This window comes from Hemicordylus capensis, chromosome 3 (genome assembly GCF_027244095.1).
Source record: "Hemicordylus capensis ecotype Gifberg chromosome 3, rHemCap1.1.pri, whole genome shotgun sequence".
NCBI lineage: Eukaryota > Metazoa > Chordata > Lepidosauria > Squamata > Cordylidae > Hemicordylus > Hemicordylus capensis.
The window spans coordinates 220,538,073-220,559,723 of NC_069659.1; the positions used below are offsets into that span (position 1 = coordinate 220,538,073).

The window sequence follows — 21,651 nt, forward strand, 5'->3', positions numbered from 1 at the left end:
AAATTGGGTACAGTTGTAGGGACACCTCATAGGCATAGTTTGTGGTGGTGATATCCACCCCAATTCAAAGTGGTGGACACGTGAATGTTTGAGGCTCAAGTGGGCTAACTTGTGAACTGCCTAACCAATTTGGACCAAATTTAGTCCAGTTGTCAGGATAGTGAAAGGAAAGTAGGCAGATCCGTTGTTACCAGAACAACTTGTTTAGTCTAATTATTGAGGCAGGAAGTGACTCTAGTTGTTGCTTGCCTCATTAGACTTTAAAAAAAAAAAAGGCGACTAGCAGGAGCTGGTTATCACCATTGTTCTTAGTGTTTCCAAGAGCTGTTACTAGATTTTTTTTAAAAAAAACCTTCTCCTCACCCACTTACACCTCCACCCGCTTTTTAGGCTGCCAGTGACAACTGAGCAAGTGGTTAGGGATAAGACAGTTGTTCATTGCTTGTATGGAAAAGAATATGAATTGTAACATTGGTGGCAAGCTTCACATGGATGTACAAGGAACTGTTAATTATGAGGATCTTGTGTCTTTGGGATGAGTCCTTTTTTTAGGAGAAGCAGTAGCCTGTAAAACGCATACTTTTTCCTGGTAAAAGTGTTTGTAGGCTTCAGCTACACTAGAGGATCTGGATCGTGATCCGTTGATTCCATAAGTAGATGGGTTCTGCGCCTGCGCAGGCACCTCTCGGGCCGACTAGGTAGCTCCTCGCAACGCCCAACCGCCCTTCTGCACGTGCTACTGTCCACTACTTATACTGGGCGGTGGGCGTCTTCCATTAGTTTCTGTTTGACCGCCACAGCGTTCAGACCTCGCTTGGGCTCCTCGGTAGTGGAAAGTATTTTGTTTTCTTGATGGATATTAGCGGCTATTTGGACTTTGGACTGTGTTTTAGACTGGAATAAGGCTTTACGGACTAGTTTTGGAGAAAGATCGGACGGATTTTTTGGATTGACCTGGACTGTTAACGACAAACGCTTGGGAAATGGAGACGAAAACGACCTTCAAGCGATGTGTGAGGTGTCGGGCTAAGTTGCCCTCCACCGACCACCACGATTCCTGTCTGCTATGCTTAGGAGAGGAGCACAACACAGGGGCTTGCAAGATCTGTTGTGCCTTCTCTAAGCAGACGAGGACAAACCGAGCTCTACGTCTGAGGGCTGCCCTGTATGAAGACGCGCTGCGCCCTCCCACCCCTCGACCTGAAACACTGTCGACATCGAGATCGGCATCGGGGAAAGAGGTACACGGAGCTGTATGCACACAGTCTAAAACCGTGTTCACCGATACACCGTTTAAGAAACCTTTGCAGATCTCTTCTGAGGAGGGGCGAGGAGAAAAGAGGCTTCATCAGGAGGCTGTGGAAGCTGCCGGTACGGAGCGCTCTAGTGGGGGTGAACATAGGCGTGAGACCCCTTCACCCTCATCGGTACAAGCCTCAGAGACGGAGTGGAGTGCAGTGCCACGGACTTCTAGCCCAGTAGCGGATGCTGCAGCTTTTGAAAGCACGCACGACCCGTCGACGTCGACATCGAAGCCTTCGACATCGAAGGGAGAACAAAGACGGAAGGATCGTTCGGCGGTGAAACCCTCGACATCGAAGGCAAGCAAGGCTAAAGCCTCCTCGACATCGAGACCCCTCTCGAAGCCGAGTGAGGAATCTCATTTGAGAAGGCGTCACTCACTGTCACCAGCGCATACGCCACAGCAATCTCCATCAACCCCAGGGCAACAGAGTAGCCAACGCTCCGATGGAAGCGCAACTTCTGCTCTCTGGAAGTTGATGGCCTCTGGCCCTAACACTCCAGCAGAGTCCACTTTTCAGGGCTTCCTGAGTGCTGGATTGGATAATGAAGAGGATGATGAGGGGGTGGTAGAGAGTCTTCCACCACCCAAGACTCCATCACTTTCCCCAAGAGCTACAGCTGAGAACTTGCTTCAATCACCCACGGCTGTGGTGCAACCATTGGCAGGTGTCGCGGATGGGAGTGTACGCCACCCTACTTCACAGCCTGAACACACTTGTGGTTTCAGACATTCTTTGCCACATGACTATGCGGAGTACCTAAGGTGGAAGGCCATGCAACCTGCCCTGCAACAACCGGTGGTGAGAGGTGATGTGTCGCCTGCACCTGGAAATGGAGGAAGTGTACAAGACCCGCCCCCCCCCCCGGAGGGGCAGACTCGCCCTATGAGGGCACTACAGGACAAGCCTAGTGGAAAGCGAAAGAGGAAGAGCACCCCGCCTCCTCCAAGTCCATCATCCAGGGAATCGTCCCCAACTTCGACGCAACGGGATTTCGAGTCTGACTATTCAGACTCAGATCACGCCAGTCGGCAGGTAGAGCCTCCATCTGAGGTTCCACCACGTCTATCAAGATCCCCGACTGAGGAACTCAAGGCCTACCATTCCCTGATCAGAGAGATGGCAGAGGCATTGGGTTTGGACCTGCAACTACCTGAAATGGAGTCTGCTGACCCTGTGTATAGCATGATGTTTCAGTCGAAATCTTCCCACCCTGTTTCTCTGCCAATGATCCCTGCCATTGCCAAGGCGGCTAAATCAGCATGGGACAGCATACAATCGGCTAATCCGACATCAAAGCGCATAGAAAACTTATACAGGATCCTTGATGAAGAGAATACGTACCTGTTACGTCACCCGGATCCTAACTCCATGGTGGTGGATTGCGCGTCAACATCAAAAGGCAGCCGCCGGCATACAACTCCTGCGGACAAGGAGGGGAGGAAGATAGATGTTTTAGGTAGTAGATTATACGCCACATCGAGCCTAGCTATACGGATAGCAAATTATGCAGCTTGTATGGCTCGGTACACCCATGTGCTGTGGGACAACTTGCTGCATGATTCAACATCAGTGTCCCCAGGAGAGCTACAAGTGAAACTTCATGAGGTGTTTGACAAGACGACGTCGGTGACAAAACAGCAACTGAGCACGTTCAAGCACTTGGCAGAGACAGAGTCAAGGGCCATGGTGACCGCAGTCACAATGCAGCGCCACGCTTGGCTCCGCGCAACATCGCTCCAGGGGGACATGAAAGACCGGGTGGAGAACCTGGCTTTCGATGGAAAGGGACTTTTCCATGAGACCACAGATGCCACTATGGAGACTCTAAAAAAATCTAAATTCACTGCAAAAACGTTTATGGCACCTACCTCAGCACCTAGTACTCGCACGTACAGTTATAATAAACAGCGTGGATACCGTTATCAGGATAGGAGAGATTATAGGAGGCAGAATAGGCCCTATCAGCGCCCAAGGGGCTTCAACAACAACAACATCAAGAACAAAAACCAAAACGCTAGGAACAGCAAAGAGAGTACAAAGCAATCTTTTTGATTACTCTGTCAGCCCACTGCATTTAAGATCAATTGCCAGGACCACTGTCATCGGCCCTGTAGTTGCCAGCCCATCCATCAGACTGGCAAGCCATGCTATAGCGTGGCACAACATAACATCGGACAAGTGGGTTTTGAGAATAGTGGAAACGGGTTATGCAATAGAGTTCACAACCCAGCCCCCGTTCTCAGGCCTGCGTTTCACAAAGTCAACACCAGTGCTGGAAGAGGAGGTGAAGGTGTTGTTGGGAAAGGGGGCGATTGCTCCAGTGCAGTGGGCAGAGAGGTTGACCGGATTCTACTCCCGCTATTTTCAAATACCCAAGCGGGATGGAGGGATTCGGGCAATCATGGACTTAAGGGAACTCAACGATTTTGTCTGGACCCGGAAGTTCAGAATGACAACGTTGCAGGAAATTCTACCCTTCCTGGAACAGGAGGAGTGGGCGGCAACGTTAGATTTGAAAGACGCCTACTTCCATGTGGGCATCCAAGAAAATTACCGGAAGTATCTTCGTTTTACAGTGGGGGAGGCGATATATCAGTATGCAGTCCTCCCTTTTGGATTGTCAACGGCCACAAGGGTTTTCACCAAGGTGGTGGCAGTAATAGTTGCTTACCTTCGAACTCAGGGCCTGGTGGTTTACCCGTATCTGGACGACTGGCTCCTGGTGAGCAAGGACAGGAGGCTACTGGAAGCACAGATACAGATGCTGCTGCATCTTCTGGAGGACCTCGGGGTCACTGTGAACTGGAAAAAAACAAATTTAGTACCAAGGAAACAGCTGAGCTTCATAGGGGCTACCCTGGATATGGAACAGCAGAGAGCGTTCTTGCCAAAGGAGAGATGCAGTCAGATCACTTCATTGGCAAGTCACTTCTTCTCCAATCCCGCACAAAGGGCGAGAGGCGTGCAAAGACTGTTAGGCCTGATGGCCTCGTGCAACACGACTGTACGTTACACAAGGCTTCGGATGAGACCCCTGCAATGGTGGTACTTGGACCATTTTCGGCCCAATGTAGACAGCCAGAACATGCTACTGCAGCTCCCCAAGAAGGTTCTTGTTTCACTACAGTGGTGGATGGCAGAGGCGAATCTCTTACAGGGAGTACCATTCCGGCCTCTTCTTCCGACAGCATGGATCACAACAGATGCTTCCCTTCAGGGATGGGGGGCACACTGCGGCCAGGATTGCACCCAGGGACAGTGGACGCCTCAACAGGCCCTACTACATATCAACTACCTAGAACTGTTAGCTGCGTTCTTAGCACTGAGGGCTTTCGAACCCCAGCTGAAGGGTGCCGTAGTGCAAATCCACCTGGACAACACTACAGCAATAGCTTATCTGAACAGGCAGGGGGGTACGGTCTCACCAACACTTTGCACCTTGTCAACGAAGTTGTGGAACTGGTGCATCATGCATGCCATTTATCCAGTGGCGATTCACATCCGGGGTGTGGACAATCACATAGCAGATGCTCTGAGTCGGAGCACGCAGACCGACCAGAAGCACGAGTGGGAACTCAAACTGGAGTGTGTCAGGGAACTCTTCAGTCTCTGGGGTACCCCCGTGGTGGATGTATTTGCCACGGAGGGAAACAAGAAATGCCAGAGGTATTGTTCTCGTGCGGGGATAGGTGTGGGGTCTCTAGGAGATGCATTTCAATATGTGTGGAACAGGGGACTCCTTTACCTATTTCCACCCATGCCACTCCTCAATCGGGTGTTGGCACAGATTCTGAGAGACAGGGCCAATTGCATACTGATTGCCCCGTGGTGGCCACGTCAAGCGTGGTTTGCCCTGCTGCTTCGCCTGTGCAGGGGAGACTTTTACCGTCTACCAGCAGTGTCGGATCTCCTACAGCGGGCAGAGGGAAGGATACTACACCCAGAAATCCAAACACTGAAATTAACAGCATGGAGAATAAACTTCTGAGAACTATTCTGTTGAATAGTAGACGGAAGTCAACTAGACGCAGCTATTTATGTAAATGGAAACGGTTTAGAGCATTTGCAAAGTTAAATAAGTTCAATGCAAAACGGGCATCAGTGCGCCAGGTTTTGCTTTATTTGACGAGTCTAAAATTAAAAGGCTTAGCAAATGTGTCTTTGAAGGTACATTTGGCAGCTCTATCCTCTAAACTCCCAGGATGGGATGGGAAGACTGTATTTACACATCCTGAATGTAGAAGGTTTATGAAAGGACTGAATAATATGTACTCACCACTAAAGGAACCTTTAGAGCAGTGGAGTTTGTCCTTGGTTCTTTCGGCGTTGACAGAACAACCGTTTGAACCGCTGCATGAGGCTAGCTTGCGGTTGCTAACGCTTAAGACTGCATTCCTCATAGCAATAACCACAGCAAAAAGAGTAGGTGAATTGTCTGCGTTGAGAGCAGACAAGCCTTACACCCTGTTCTACCCACATAAAGTAGTTACGAGGCTTGATCCTAGTTTCCGCCCTAAAGTGGTCACAGAATTCCATCTGAATCAGGAGGTGGTCTTGCCAACCTTTTTTAAAGAACCAAAGACAACATTGGAGGTAGCGCTTCACTCATTAGATGTGCGCAGGTCTTTGTTGTACTATTTGAAAGGGACAAAAGACTTCAGAAAGACAAATAAACTGTTTGTAGCTTACAAGGGCAAGTGTAAGGGAAAACCGGTGTCTCGACAGCGTATTGCACATTGGTTGGTCGAGCTGATCCTATTAACTTATAGGCTGCAGGGGATTACCCCACCTAAGACAGTGCGAGCTCACTCTACTAGGGCTTACTCAACATCGGCAGCTCATCTTTCTGGCATTAAGATGGATGACATCTGTGTGGCTGCAACCTGGTCTACGCAGCAACCGTTTATAAAGCATTATGCAGTGGACCTGCGCATGGCGCGTCAGGCGGAATATGGGCGAAGTGTTTTGAAGAGGGTCTTGCCGTAGAAGGCATCCTTCTGCACCCACCTCCGAAGGGGGGTCAGCTAACTAATCACCCATCTACTTATGGAATCAACGGATCACAATCCAGATAAACAGGTTGCTTACCTGTAACAGGTGATCTGGTAGTGATCCGTTGAATCTATAAGACCCGCCCAGAAACCAACCCCACTGCAGAAGTATGAGACTCAGACGAAACATTGGGATGCAGATTGCAAGGCGGTCTGCACAGAAAACTAACGGAAGACGCCCACCGCCCAGTATAAGTAGTGGACAGTAGCACGTGCAGAAGGGCGGTTGGGCGTCGCAAGGAGCTACCTAGTCGGCCCGAGAGGTGCCTGCGCAGGCGCAGAACCCATCTACTTATGGATTCAACGGAACACTACCAGATCACCTGTTACAGGTAAGCAACCTGTTTTTTCTAGCTCCCACTAGTGAGGAATCCTGCAGGCAGAAATGTGAGGTGGAAGATCTACCCTTTTTTTTTTCCCTGCTAGAAAATTTTCCATTTCTAAAATGTAATTGACAACATCCAGAAAAGCGTTGCACACATGCAGCAGTGCAAATTTCAGACTACCACTGCGCTATCACTTGAAAGGGATAACTATATACTAAGCCTCTCTGTTAGGGAATTGATTTCACTTAATTCTAACTTACATTTTCAGTGTTCCCTTTAACAAGGATTCCCAGGTGTTGATGACTAAAACTCCCATCCTCCCCAGCAAAGACCATTGTAGCTCAGAATGATGGGAGTTGTAGTCAACAACATCTGAGAATCCCTGTTACAGGGAACACTGCATTTGAAAGCAGGTGGGAACAGTGAATGGATGCCAATGCAATTTTAGGCTAGTTTAGCCATTTTAAGGTTGTAATTGATGTGTTTTGGGTGACTATACCTAGGAAGTGTGTGAGGGGGAACATACATTTCATTGATTTATTAAGTATTCCAATTTTAAAAAAATCCACACACAACTTTGAATTTGTTGTAGTGTAACACTTAAAGCATAAGAAGTATGTCTTTTGATGCCCCATCCCAAACAATCAAATATTTCAGTTCAAATACTTTTGAGATACTGTGTGGGGAATTAATATGATAGAAGCGTTTTGTGTGTTACTGTATAAATAAATCAAATAATATGTCAAGTCGGATCATAATCTGTTTAAAGCATCAGGAAAATTTGTATAGTGAGAGAGGGGGAAATGAAAATCTTAACTAAATGAGGGAAATACATGATCCACTCCCACCCACCCACCCCCGGAAAATCCACATCTCTGGCTGTAGATATCAGTTTCTGTCTTGCCCACTGACCTATGTGAAACTTGTACTGGAGGAGTTACTGTAGGATCTCTGAACATTGTGTGTGTGTGTGAGAGAGCGAGGGGGGGGGCTATGAATTAGACTTCATCATGGCATTCTGATGGCTTTCATGTATGTCTAATGTGGAGGCCACTGGTAAGCATCATTGGTGGAGTGGTGACGGTGTTGCCAGAGACACTGGTGTATGGTGGCATTTGCTATGCTAGCTTTTGTTTCTAGTGGTGGTGGAGAAGCACTTTTGGCTTCAGTGCTGGAAGAACATTGAGTTTTAACTATGGTTTTCTGGTGCAAGCTGTGGTAGACTACAGAAACAGACAATTCTCAAGCTGAAACTTCTCCATTTTAATGTTTGCTAAAGCAGATTTTAACAATGATGTAAACTGTATTTAGCAAATTTACTCATTATGAATTATGAAACTTTGATGCTATTAAAATCAATTTAGTGGAGCCAGGGTCCTAAAATCCATGTTGTCTTGATTGTAGTAGATAGTAATATGTCTTCAGGTTAGTATAAATTTTGTAGTTTAATGACTTAGGCAGTCCAGGCATATAATTCTATATGCAGGTCATAGTAACAGTATGTAGAAATGTAATGTGAAATAATTGTACAGTTCTCGTATACCTGAAGTTGAAGCTGTTAAAATATGATTGCTTTGAAGTGTCTCTCCACGACATGCAAAAATTTGATTTTCAAGCAATTTGAAAGAAATTATTCCAAGGTATCTTAACAGCTTGGTAACTGTATGCCCTTCTGCTTTTTTAGTTAAAGAATGTGTGGATCATTTAAGCAGTGATGAAAACGAAGAGAAACTGGTCGCTTCATTATGGGGAGCAGAAAGATGTTTACGGGTTTTAGAAAGTGTAAGTATTAAATTTCCTAGAGGGCTGATTAATTTGAGTGATTCAGAAACTTGAACCATGGATGGGGGAAGTCGGGTCCACTGGTCCTTTTCACTGAAAGATTTTGCAAGAGGCATCATGCTGCTTCTGGTTCAGCCCCAGATAAATGTTGATAGGTCACGTTCAAACAGGACTTTCTAAGTTGTTGGGTCTAGCCCATTTCATCAGCTGCATAATGTATTCTCAAAGGCTCTGGGGAGTGGTAGTGGGAGGAATGAAAACCTGGTTAGTTCACGTTCTGTGTTGATTCTCCTGCTTTAAGGGAGAAAAAGACACCACATTCCTTGCTTTTGGCTGATAAGAGCTTGTGCATTAAGATTTTGTACATCTGTATATACTAGTTTGAGTGAATGCAGTTGCTTCCAGTTAGTAGTGGAAGCTCTCCCCTGTTGTCAGGATTCCTGATTAAGTGTAAAGTTGAAACATAGTCTTGGACCAATATGCTTGCCTGTCTTCTAGTTAATGATATGCAGTTTATAAGCCCTTCCCCCATCCCATTATCCTGTGCAAAGGGGCAGCGTCAGGGTTGCTGATAGTCACATGAGCTGTGGAACTGGTTTACATCATTCATATAAAAGAAAACCCGCTGGAGCACTTGCTTAGTTGGTCTGGCAAGCTTCCCTGAGTTGGGCCTCTTTGGCTTCGGGACTGCCCAGTTCTTAGGATAAGGCAGGATTGCTTCCACAAATGCAGCCCTTATGGACTAATTTAGGGACCACACTGTTCCCTGTTATGCTAGTTTGCTCAGAACTGGTTGAGGACTGCACAGTTCTTCAGCGTAGTCTCTGTGCTTTACACAAATGGGCTTTGCGTCTGCGCAGAGACCTCATTGGAGTTTCCCAAGCTGAATTCCAGTCTTTTTGGCGGTAGCCCCACCCTCCGGTACATACCGTGTTTCCCCGAAAATAAGACAGTGTCTTATATTAATTTTAGCCCCCAAAAATGCACTAGGGCAATTAGCGGTACATCAGAAATTACTGCTAGGTCTTACTTTCGGGGAAACGGTATATGTGGCTACAGGGACCTCCTACTTCAGTCTTTCTTCGTCCACGGACAGAACAACTTAGTGCGCTATCTCTTGCTGAGACGTAAATATTTAAGTACTTCACTTCTAATTTCTCCTTTTCTACCCATTTTTAGTTTGTTCCCACTGCTCATTAGCGTGTTTATTTCGTCCCCGGTTCCGCCCCCCCCCCCCCCGGGCCTTCGGATTCGGTTTTTTTTCTGGCCTATGGCCAAAACAACAAAATTTAAACAGTGCCTCCGTTGCAGGGCCAAAATCCCCTCCTCAGACAGTCACAAACATTGTTTATTTTGTCTGGGCAAAGCCCACAAGACCAATTCCTGCACTCACTGCTCGGTCTTCACCAAGCAGGCTAAGAAAAATCGCGCTTCTTGCTTAAAATCATGGCTTTGGGAACAAGCCCTCAAATCCTCCAACTCAGCACGTTCTCCTAAACCTGCCATGCAGGCTGCGGCTTCTATGCCTGCTCGGGGCTCACAGCCCATTTCCTCCCCTATGCGGTTCTTGATTTTAACTCCGGTGGTAAACATGGCAGTTGATCCTGGCGCCGGTCCCTCAACCTCGATCCCGAGGGTACTGCCTGCTAGTGCAATTTCGGATCCTTCTGCACAATCGGTCCCGATGCAGCCCCCGAAGTGGAAGAAGGGTCGGCGTAATTGAGAGGAGGATCAACCTCCAAAAAAGAAGCATCGATCCCCCACACTCGAATCCAACCGCCACCCATCTCTCGATACCGAGCGTCGCCAAGCTCTCGATCACATGCCTCATCACCGGACTCTCGAAACCGAGACCGTCCTTGAACTAGACGATCCCATGGCAGTTGAATCAAGCCCCCACGATCCGGTCTACGAATCCGAATGCTTTTCGGGACCGGAACTTGATGAATCCGTACAGCCTCATCACTGGAACATGCAAGAACTTGAGCCAGCTTTGGATGAGCATTATGCTAGCTAGACAGGTGGCTTATGAATCCGATTACCATCTCCTGGCACAGGATTTGCCCCACACCTATACCCGTCACAATCTTCAAGGGACCAGAGTTCCCTCTACTCAGCACACCGCCTCATCCAATAATTCTCAGCCTCAATCCTGGTCACTACTTCACATTTCAATCCCGAGGCACTGTCCCGTGCAGTCTGAAGTTCCACCGTTGCCTCCACCACGAACCAGCTCTTTACTACCACCTAGGGTTCCACTGCAGAACTCCTCCGCTCAAGCTGCCACCGCCACTGTGCTCCCTGACACTCGATCCCGTGGCGTGCCCAACACCTTGAAGAATCCACCTTCCCCTATCTCTTTGGATGATGACGCTTCTGATTCCTCTTCTGAGGCTGAACGTGAATCCTCTCCACCTGATGTTCTCTCCTTCGGTTCCTTCCCTCTTGACCTATTTTCCAAGTTCCCCTTCTGAGGATTACAAACATTATGCTGACTTCATTTCCCTCATAGCATTGTCCTTGGAAGTTCAACTCACCCAGGACAACAAGACTGACCCCGATCTATTGTTTCAATTAATAAAGGAAGACACGCGTCCACCTGTCTCCCTCCCTCTTAATGGGTCCCTCCTCAAGGTCACAAAGGGCCCTTGGCAGAAGCCCTCTTCACTACCACAAACTTCTAAGAAATTGGACAATTTTTATAAGGTCTGTGGCTCTTCAGAACAGGACAATTCCTTCCTTTAAAAAAAGCATCCCTCTGCAAGTTCTGTGGTCGTGGAATCTTCACTGGCTAAGAGCAGTGGTTACACGTCCTCCTCTCCGCCAGACAGAGAGGGTAAAAAACCTGACACCTTTGGAAGACGATTATACTCCATTTCCTCGCTCCTCATGCATATTGCCACCTACCAGACATATTACACCTGATATCGAGTGTTCCTGTGCGACCGTGTTGCCCCCTTCCTCGACCATTTGCCTCAGGAGGAACAGGGCCCAGCTAAGCTTTTTCTTCAAGAGGCCACACAAGTCACTAAGCAGGAACTGCATGCCATCCGACATTCTACTGAGGGAGCTGCCAAAGTTATGGCAACTTCTGTAGTGCTTTGGCACCATGCGTGGTTACGCTCCTCCGCCCTGGTCCCGGATGCCAGAACCCGGATAGAGGACCTTCTGTTCGAGGGCGAGAAAACGGATGACACCCTTCAAAAGGTGCAACGCCTCCGTAACACCGCTCGCTCGATGGGCCTACAACAGTCCTCCTTTCGCTCTTACAAACCCCGGCGTTGGCAACAAAAACAATTCAACCGCCCCCATCAATACCAACAACCAGACAAATCCTTTTGGTCGTCGAGATCTCAGCCCTATAAGAAACACTCCCTCTTTTCCACATCCAAGCCTCGAAATCAACACTCCAAGGCCAACCAGCCACCCTCTAAGCGGCAATGACGCTCCACCCCCCTCCAGGTGGGGTACGAGACTTTCCCTGTTCCTTCCCACCTGGGAACAGATCACCTTGGACTCCTGGGCTCTCACAGTAGTCAGGATTGGCTACGCTGTCAAATTCATATCACCTCCTCCATTCAACCTTCCCGTGGCTGCTCCTGCCACCCTGATCCTCCTGGCAGAAGTCCAGTCTCTCTTGTCAAAATCTGCAATAGAACTGGTCCACAATCCACACTCCCCAGGATTCCACTCCAGTTACTTCATGGTTCCCAAACCGGACGGGTCCCTCAGACCAATCCTGGACCCTCACGACCTCAACAATCATGTCACCTACCACTGTTTGCTCATGGTCACAATTCCCACTATTATCTCCCTCCTCTACAAAAACCCATGGTTTGTCTCCATGGACTTACACAATGCGTACTACCATATAACCATTCAACCCCAACACCGTCGTTATGTCCGGTTCCAGATTGCAGACACCACCTATCAGTTTCGGGCCCTACCATTCGGCCTGGCCTCAGTGCCGAGGGTCTTTACAAAATCCATTGTCACCCACCTCCAACAGCAGAGCTTCCAGTTCTTTCCATACTTGACGATTGGTTGGTGGTGGCCAATGACCCTCTAACTCTGCAAACCCACCTGGAGATCGTCATTGCTCTGCTCTCCTCACTAGGCCTTCAAATCAACTACCACAAGTCCAAACTGTCCCCCTCTCAGACCATAGAATTCCTGGGAATCTGGTTCGATTCCACCCTTACACAGATCTTCCTGCCAGACTGCAGAGTCCAGACCATCTTGGATCTATCCTCCCACCTTCTCGTACACCCTCAACAACTGGCACTGGTCATCCAACAAATGCTTGGACACATGGCCTCCACCATCTACATCCTGCCTCACGCCCACTTGAGGTCCTGTTCCCTCCAACGCTGGTTCCTTTCAAATTTATGCCTTAAACGGAATCCATGCTCCGCCTTCTTCGCCTTCCCCCTCAAACCCTGGACTCCCTACTGTGGTGGAACCCCGCCTCCAACCTCTCCATCAGAGCCCCGTTCCACACTCCTCCTCCCACGCTCATCCTCACCACAGATGCTTCCATGGCAGGTTGGGGCACACACGCCCTAAATTACCATCTTCAGGGTCACTGGGCCCCATCAGAAGCATGGCATCACATCAGTTACTTGGAGCTCATTTGAATCTTCAAGGTCCTCCAGGGCTTCCTTCTGTTGATAGCCCATTCCTCCATCCTTATACAGATGGACAACACTACCGCGAAAGCTTACCTGAATTGCCAAGGCGGTACTTCATCCAGGCCGCTTGTTTGCCTCTCCATGGATCTCTGGAATTGGTGCATTCACCACGAGATCACTCCTCTAGCCATCCACATTCAGGGCGCCGCCAACGTCACAGCAGGACGGCAGCAACCTCCCACGAATGGGAAATCCATCGTCCCACTCTGGAATCTGTCTTCCGGCTCTGGTTCTTCCCGAACATCAACCTCTTTGCCTCTGAGGTGAATGCCCAGTGCCGGCAGTGCTGCTCTGGGACGGGATCGCTGGGAGATGCATTCGCCCTCCCCTGGACGGGCCTCTTGACCTACGCGTTCCCACCCATATCCCTCCTAGCTTGAGTCCTCCAAAAGATCTCGTAAGACCAACCGCGCTGCATCTTGTTAATGCCCTGGTGGCCCAGAAGGCCATGGTTTCCACGCCTCCCTTACCTGTTCCGGCGCGAGTTAGACACCTTCCGACAATCCCTCACCTTCTCTCCCAACGCGATGGTCTCCTCCTTCATCCCCTTCTGCCTTGCCTCCACCTAACCGCTTGGCTGCTCAACCCGCCTTTCCACAAAATCTTCAGTCAGTCCTTGACGTAGCACGAAAACCTGCTACTGTGCTATCATACTGACATAAATGGACTCGTTTCCAGAAGTTCCTGGTTGAACGGCAGATTCTGCTCCCTTTACTTTCCGAGGAACACATCTGCTCCTGCCTCCTCTTTCTTAAGGAGTCCGGTTTGAAGATGGCATCCTTGTGAGTTCATTTGGTTGCCATTGTGACTCATTCTCCCCCAACCACTCACTTATGGTTTCAACACCCCGTAGTTAAACATTTTCTTAAAGGACTTTCCCACCTGTACCTGGACCCACCCATCATGGGCTCTGGCCTGGGACTTAACTCTCTTCTTTCCTGTTTGATGAAAACACCATTTGAACCCATGGCCTCCATCGTGTTGACCTACTGACCTGCAAGGTGGCGTTTCTGACAGCGATCACCTCCGCCAGGCGTGTCAGCGAATTGTGTGCCCTTCAAGTGGATGCACCCTACATGGTTTTTGATAAGGACAAGGTAGTCCTCCGACCTGACATTGCGTTTCTTCCCAAGGTGGTAACTTCCTTCCATCGTTCCCAACCGACCTCCTTACTGGCACTTTTTCCTGAACCTTCGGATGATGCACAACGCCGTCTACACACCTTGGATGTCCGTAGAGCATTGGCTTATTATGTAGATAGGACTACATCCTTACGAAAGACAAACTCTCTCTTCATCTTATATTCTGGCCCTAACAAGGGCAAACAATCCTCTGCTCAGTCATTATCTCACTGGATAGTCTGGACTATCACTCTAGCCTACCAAATCACGAAGAAGCCTATGCCTCCGACTATACAGGCCCATTTAACCAGGGCTGTAGCAGCCTCAGTCCCTTTGAATGTCATTTGTCAGGTGGCTACTTGGGCCTCCAAGCATTCCTTTGAACAGTACTACGCCCTGGACATCCACGCCAGAAGAGAGGGTAGGGTGTTCGGTAGGGCCGTGCTACAATCCGTTTTCTCCTGAACCCGCTTCCAGGTAAGAAGGGCACTGGGTGCAGCTTGCTATGTGCCCATTCGTGTAAAGCACAGAGACCATGTCGAGGAGCGACAGGTTGCTTACCTGTAACTTGGGTTCTTCTAGTGATCATCTGTGCTCTTACACGCCCACCCGTCCTCCCCCTTTAATCTTTTTTCTAGTCTGTTTCAGGCTTGCGGATTCAGAAGACTGAAGGAGGAGGTCCCTGTAGCCACATATATGTACTGTACAGGTGAAACTCGGAAAATTAGAATATCGTGCAAAAGTCCATTAATTTCAGTAATGCAAATTAAAAGGTGAAACTGATATATGAGACAGACGCATTACATGCAAAGCGAGATAAGTCAAGCCTTAATTTGTTATAATTGTGATGATCATGGCGTACAGCTCATGAAAACCCCAAATCCACAATCCCAGAAAATTAGAATATTACATGGAACCAGTAAGACAAGGATTGTAGAATAGAACAATATCGGACCTCTGAAAAGTATACAGTGTACTGTGCTTGATTGGCCAGCAAACTCGCCTGACCTGACCCCATAGAGAATCTATGGGGCATTGCCAAGAGAAGGATGAGAGACATGAGACCAAACAATGCAGAAGAGCTAAAGGCCGCTAATGAAGCATCCTGGTCTTCCATAACACCTCATCAGTGCCACAGGCTGATAGCATCCATGCCACACCGCATTGAGGCAGTAATTGCTGCAAAAGGGGCCCAAACCAAGTACTGAATACATATGCATGCTTATACTTTTCAGAGGTCCGATATTGTTCTATTCTACAATCCTTGTCTTCTTGGTTCCATGTAATATTCTAATATTCTGGGATTGTGGATTTGGGGTTTTCATGAGCTGTACGCCATGATCATCACAATTATAACAAATTAAGGCTTGACTTATCTCGCTTTGCATGTAATGTGTCTGTCTCATATATCAGTTTCACCTTTTAATTTGCATTACTGAAATTAATGGACTTTTGCACGATATTCTAATTTTCCGAGTTTCACCTGTATATTCTGTCTTTCCATCCCTATTATGAGAAGCTCAAAGCAACTATCAAAAGTTAAAGTCAATACTGTGAAAGCATTAAAATACAAATGTCCATTGCAGCAGAAAATAAAGTAGATATTCTCAGAGAACAAAAGCCTGCTGAAAGAGAAATTTCAGCAGGCAGCAGAACTCTGGTGGATCTCTCAAGGCAGGGAGTCCCACTACAGAGAAGACACTCTCACATGTCACCACCAGAAACATCTCTGAGAATGGCAGGCAGGACATGCAGAAGGGGATGACCTTAGGGGTTAGGCAGGTATGTATAGGAAGAGATAGCCCTTCAGGTTTCTTGGTCTGAAGCTGTTCAGGACTTTAAGGTAATAAACACCTTGAATTACCCTGGAATTCACAGCCATGGAACTGCATGGGCATATGGCTCCGATAATTGACACTTGTCGGTATCCTTGCAGCAGCATTATGCACTAGTTGAAGTTTCTTTAAAAAAAAAAATCTCAAAGGCAGCCTCACATAAAGTATGTCACAGTAATCTAGCTGTAATGAAGGCATGTGCGACTGTGGCCCACTTTGATGTCTCCAGAAATGGGCACAATAGGCACATGAACTGAAGCAGGTCATAGGCCCTCCTGGTCACTGCCACCACCTGCACATCCAGGAGCTTGGGTCTAGGAGCACCCCTAAACCATACACCTGCTTCTTCGAGGGGAATGCAGTCCAATTCAAAACAGGCTGACATATTGACCCAGCTTTGTTGGGCTTCCTGATCAGAAGCACCTCTAGCTTGTCCAGGTTTAACTTTGGCTTGTTCACTCACATCCGCCCCATCACAGATTTGAGGCTCCAGATCAGAACATCTGTAGCTTTCCTAGCTTGGGATGGAATGGAAATATAGAGAAGAGATGGCACATCTGTGACTTATATTATAAGCACTTGGCTGTGCCGAAATACTCAGTAACTTCGTTCTGTTACTAAATAGTCTATTCCTAGAGTGGTGTATAACTACTATGCTATACAGTAATGGCATGGGAAAATTTGAATGTTGATAAAATTTGCAAGAATTCTTGTGTTATACCCTGCAGTGTGATGAGGGGAGCCTCATTGTGTGTGCTTGGATTGCATAGTAGTTAAGTGTGTGCACACACACTTCAGATTACATGGACATTTCATTACAGGCTCATGTCCTCTAGTTAAAGGGACTAGTGGTCTGGAAGATTGCTAGTAATTTCTGACTTAGTTCTCCTTAAGCATGCAGTGATGAACAAAAATACAACCTCTAGCTTGCTAGTGGCTTGAGACATCTAAGTTATGATGAGCTTTCTAAAGAACAAATCACAATGGAATTTAACCCTTCCAGCAAAAGCTGATTCCTAATTATGTTTCTTTTTTAGGTAACAGTTCATAATCCAGAGAATCAAAGTTACTTGATAGCATATAAGGATTCACAGCTCATAGTCTCTTCAGCTAAGTAAGTGCTGCTACAACAAATATTTATATTCTGGTTTTCAGCAAAGGTTCTCAAAGCAGTTTACATATTTACATAGAAAAAGAAATAATAAATAAGATTGTCCCCTATCCCGAAAGGACTCATAATCTAAGTGGAACATGAAGTAGACACCAGCAGCAGCCACTGGAAGGATGCTTTTCTGGGGTTGAATAGGGCCAGGTGCTCTCCCCCACTAAATATAAAAGAAGCACCGCTTTAAAAGTTGCCTCTTTATTCAGTTAGCAGGGAAGAGTTCTAATGAATGCTGACCATATTGTTGCATAATGTGTATTAAAACTTAACAATTTCCTAATAGTCTGTGTTCTGTCAGCCTGAAATCATGTGTTATGACCTTGAATCTTGCCGGGGCAAACTTTTGTCTGAGTATGTTGCTTAGTATTCTCACATGAGGGAAGGAGCTAGATAACAGCAACAGTTTTCAGGGTTGTCCTGTTGATGTGTTCATTGCTATGCCTTAAATGTAAAGCCAATATATTTGGTGAAAATTGAGTTTGTTCAGAAGTGGTGTTCATTGAAAATCATTTGTATCATGTGTTCTTGACATCTTTACCTTCAGAGCATTGCAACATTGTGAGGAGCTGATCCAGAGATACAACCGTGCTGAAGACACCATATGTCTTCCGGACAGTAAACCTCTGCCTCACCAGAATGTAACAAACCATGTGGGTAAGGCAGTGGAAGACTGTATGAGAGCCATCATTGGTGTCTTACTCAATTTAACAAATGATAATGGTAAGCAACTCTCCATCATAATCCATTGCTTCTTTGAAGACTATAGTGGCTGTGCAGTCAGATTGTTCCCCATAATATCTAAAATACAGTATTTCCATAAACTAGTCCAGACGATTAGGTAATAAGGTGTACAAGAGGCAAAAGTGTCTGTCTTTAGTCCAACAAAACATTGCTGCAAACCTTAGAAATTGCACAGAGCTTTCATTCAAGCAGAGTTAGTGGTGATTCTGGTGATTTTCAGATGACAGAATTGGGGTGGAGGGACGAGGGGGGTGGAAAACCAGCTTATTTTCTCATAAAACACTTTGGGTTTTGGAGGGGTTTACTTGGCAGTTGCCACTAGAAGTATGAGATGGAGACAAGAAATGGCAACAACATGGCTCTGGGTTCAGGTTGAGCTAAATTTGAGATGTGATCAGTCCAGTTATGTCACCTAAGGAGGTGGTCGTAATGTTAGCATTGGGTTAAGGTCATATTCTTTGTTTCTGTATTGGGCTTGGATGAGCTTATTGTTGGTCTAGTTATCAGCTGTAAAACTCTTCCCCCAAAGACCAGATTCAGTGTCTTTCATGTTGGTCCTGCAGAAGATGTGAATTTGTTAAACTGTTTGTGGAACTGGGACCAAAACCCCAGCCTGTAATGATACAGTGTCTAGTAAGTGCTAGGTTTTTAAAGAGTGATGGCATAACAGGAATGTCTATTTTTTGTATGTCTAATTAGCTTTTATATCTGAATTGTTTGCAGAGTGGGGTAGCACTAAAACAGGTGAGCAAGATGGTCTTATCAGCACAGCTCTGAATTGTGTGCTTCAGGTTCCAAAGTTCCTACCTCAAGAACAGAGATTCGATATTCGGGTTCTGGTAAGACATTCTTTTTAAATAAGTGCATCTAGGTAACATAAGGCCATATTTAAGATTCTTAGTTACCTTTGTTACCTTACCACATCACATTTAATGAAAGCCCTTCAAAACTGATGTGGAACTTGAGGTGGTTCAGAACATGGCAGCCTGCTTGTTAATTGAGGCATTCTGGTATGATACTTACTCCTGTGAAAAAAGAACTTAACCTGGCTCCCATTGCATTTCTGGGCACATCTCAAGGTGCTGTTTTGACCTTTTTAAAGCCCTCTAAAGGGTGCTGGAGCTGGGTACTTGGAAGTATGTATTTTCTCCCACATCAGCTTTGGTGACCAAGGAGAGTTTTTCAGTGGTGCTTCTCTAATTACCAAACATCACTGCTGGTCATGTTGAAATGATGCAATTATGGTGACAGGTAAATATTGTGGTGTTCTCCAAGGCAGTGATTCTGAAAATAGTTTGCAACCCCTGGGTGGGTTGGGTTGCAAGCAACTTCAAAGGGGTCAGTAGGGAGCTGTGAAGAGGCAAGGGCCTTGCCCAATGTCTCTGGGGTTGGCCAGAGACAACAGAAGGTAGACAGGAGCCAACAACCCACCCAGCTCCTTCACTGTGTACATAGCTGAAGGCAGACACAAGAGTGACACTTCCTTGGAGTTCCTGAGAGGAACTTGGACCCAGCAGCCAAAGAAATGCCACTGCTGTGCCAGCCCTCAGCATTGTACACAGTGGAAGAGGTGGTGGTTGTCTGCTCCTGTCTCATTATTCACCACTCATTGCTCCTGATCATCCTCATGCCTTGCAGATGATGATGATGAACATTTTATATACCGCTCTTCCTCCAAGGAGCCCACTACATACTTAAGTTTCTCCTCACAACAACCCTGTGTAGTAGGTCAGGCTGAGAGAGAAGTGACTGGCCCAGAGACCCAGCAAGTATCATGGCTGAATGGGGATTTGAACTCGGGTCTCCCTGGTCCTAGTCCAGCACTCTAACTACACCATGCTGTCAACTGGATCTGGGCTTTCACACATTTTGGAAGACCCAAGAGGGCCATTCCCTTTCCCACATCGAGGCAGCTGACCTTAGGACAGTTACTGCAGGTAGCACAGTAGTTGCACTGATTTAATTCCCGACCCAGCACTGGGAGGCTGGGCAGGTGGAGGGAATGCCAGGAGGGTCTGTGGAGGCTGAAGAGACATGGGAAAATCTCTGGGAGGAACTACAGTTTCCAGGCCTCTTGCCCAGCCCTCCTGTACACCAGTGTTGAGTTGGAATTTAAGAACCCACCCTCACTCCTCCAACTACCATACTATGGCAGCAATTATCCTGGGATTGGCTTTCTCCATCTGGTATAGGGAGGGAATGGCCCTCTAGGGTCTTTCAAAATGTCTATTTCCCTAATATCATCCAAGGGCAAATACAGCAGTAGTAGTGTGTTTGCTGAACAGCCAAAAAAAAGTTTCCTCTCAGAAGATGAGCAAGGCTTTCGTCCAGCCCATCAACCAAAGAAGCACCTCTGCTGGACCTGCTCTCAGGTTTTGCGGGCTTTGGTGACAGAAAACCAAAGACTCTGTGTGCATTTTGGAGTCCCAAAACAAGAACTTAATGTTGAAAGCTTTTCTATATCTTACTTGGATCAAGCTACAAAAGTCAGAGGGATACCTTTTTTAAATTGGTGTAGTTTTTAATTCAAAAAATTAGAACTAGTGTTCAGATTAGGATTTGAATCTAATCCTAATTTTTAAATACTAGCTTTAATCATGGGGAGAGATTCACTTAACAAATGTTACTTTAGGGAGTCACTATGTCAAAAGGTTTGAGAATCTCTGCACTAAGATAATAGGTGACTGGTTTCTGTAGTGGTATTTGCATTAGGCCTGTGGAAATTGGATTAAAAAGCTTGGATTTTATCCAAAATAGTTGAAATCCATTTTTTTTACTATATCAAAATGAATTTCAGAAATACTTTGGCATTAGCAAAATAGAATAGGATACTTCCCCATAGAGGTGAATGGGGAAATGGGGCGGGGGGGTGGGGAGAGAGAGAGAGAGATCACTAAACATCACTAGTTAGTCCCAGAGCCTTGAAACTTTCCACACATGGGGAAGGAAGTCAGGGCCCTCTATAACAAACTTGAAGATAATGGGTCTGGAACTGGAAGACAACTCCCTGATTTTTGGTGAGTTTTTGAGATTGCCAGAACTTTACAAAAAAGCTTACTGGAGACCCTCCTTGGACCATCATTGCACCAGAATGTGGAGAAATCTTCCCTTTTTCCTTCATGAAAAGGGATAACAGCATGCCCCTTTTTTCCTCCTTTTATATTTCCAGAATGGATGGGCATATAGGTATGAAATTTGGCACATAAAGTCCACATTGGCAGGACTCTGCTGCTTTTTTCAAGGCTCTGGGTCTGATTTTTGGGGGGGTGGGAGGAACCTAAAAATTGGGGGGAAAGGGCTAAAACTGGCTCCCCCCCCAAGCCAGAACCTTACAAAAAGTTCTGGCTATGAAGCCCTCCCTAAGACCATCATTCCACCCCCATGTAGAGGAACAAGGACATTCTTTTGCTTGTATATCTTTTGTCTTCTCCATTGCAGAAACACACAGTAAAAATGAACGAATTTTGAATGTTTCTGTTTTTGTGATTAGAAAGAATTTCTCATTTTCCCTGCTAGCCATTAAGAGATATAGGGTGTGACGTCCTTCTAATCCCTTTCAAAGGGTCTGCCTGCTCCTGCAATGGGGAGGGGGGAAATTAATATACAATCAAGGAATGTCCTTTTTCTTCCAC

The 21,651-nt window shown here is 46.7% G+C and overlaps 1 protein-coding gene across 5 annotated transcripts in view; it reads left to right on the forward strand.

Annotated features, from left to right (window-relative positions):
• Positions 1-21,651, forward strand: part of WAPL (WAPL cohesin release factor) — a 96,778-nt gene that overhangs the window by 49,275 nt on the left and 25,852 nt on the right. For all 5 annotated transcript variants that reach the window (XR_008319319.1, XM_053308751.1, XM_053308752.1 and 2 more), the window contains 4 exons: positions 8,369-8,466; positions 17,151-17,227; positions 17,823-17,998; positions 18,743-18,858. Coding sequence is in view for 4 of the 5 variants with exons in the window: in XM_053308751.1 (XP_053164726.1) it covers positions 8,369-8,466; positions 17,151-17,227; positions 17,823-17,998; positions 18,743-18,858 (467 nt within the window). In the remaining variant the exon portion in view is untranslated. The remainder of the gene's footprint in view (positions 1-8,368; positions 8,467-17,150; positions 17,228-17,822; positions 17,999-18,742; positions 18,859-21,651) is intronic.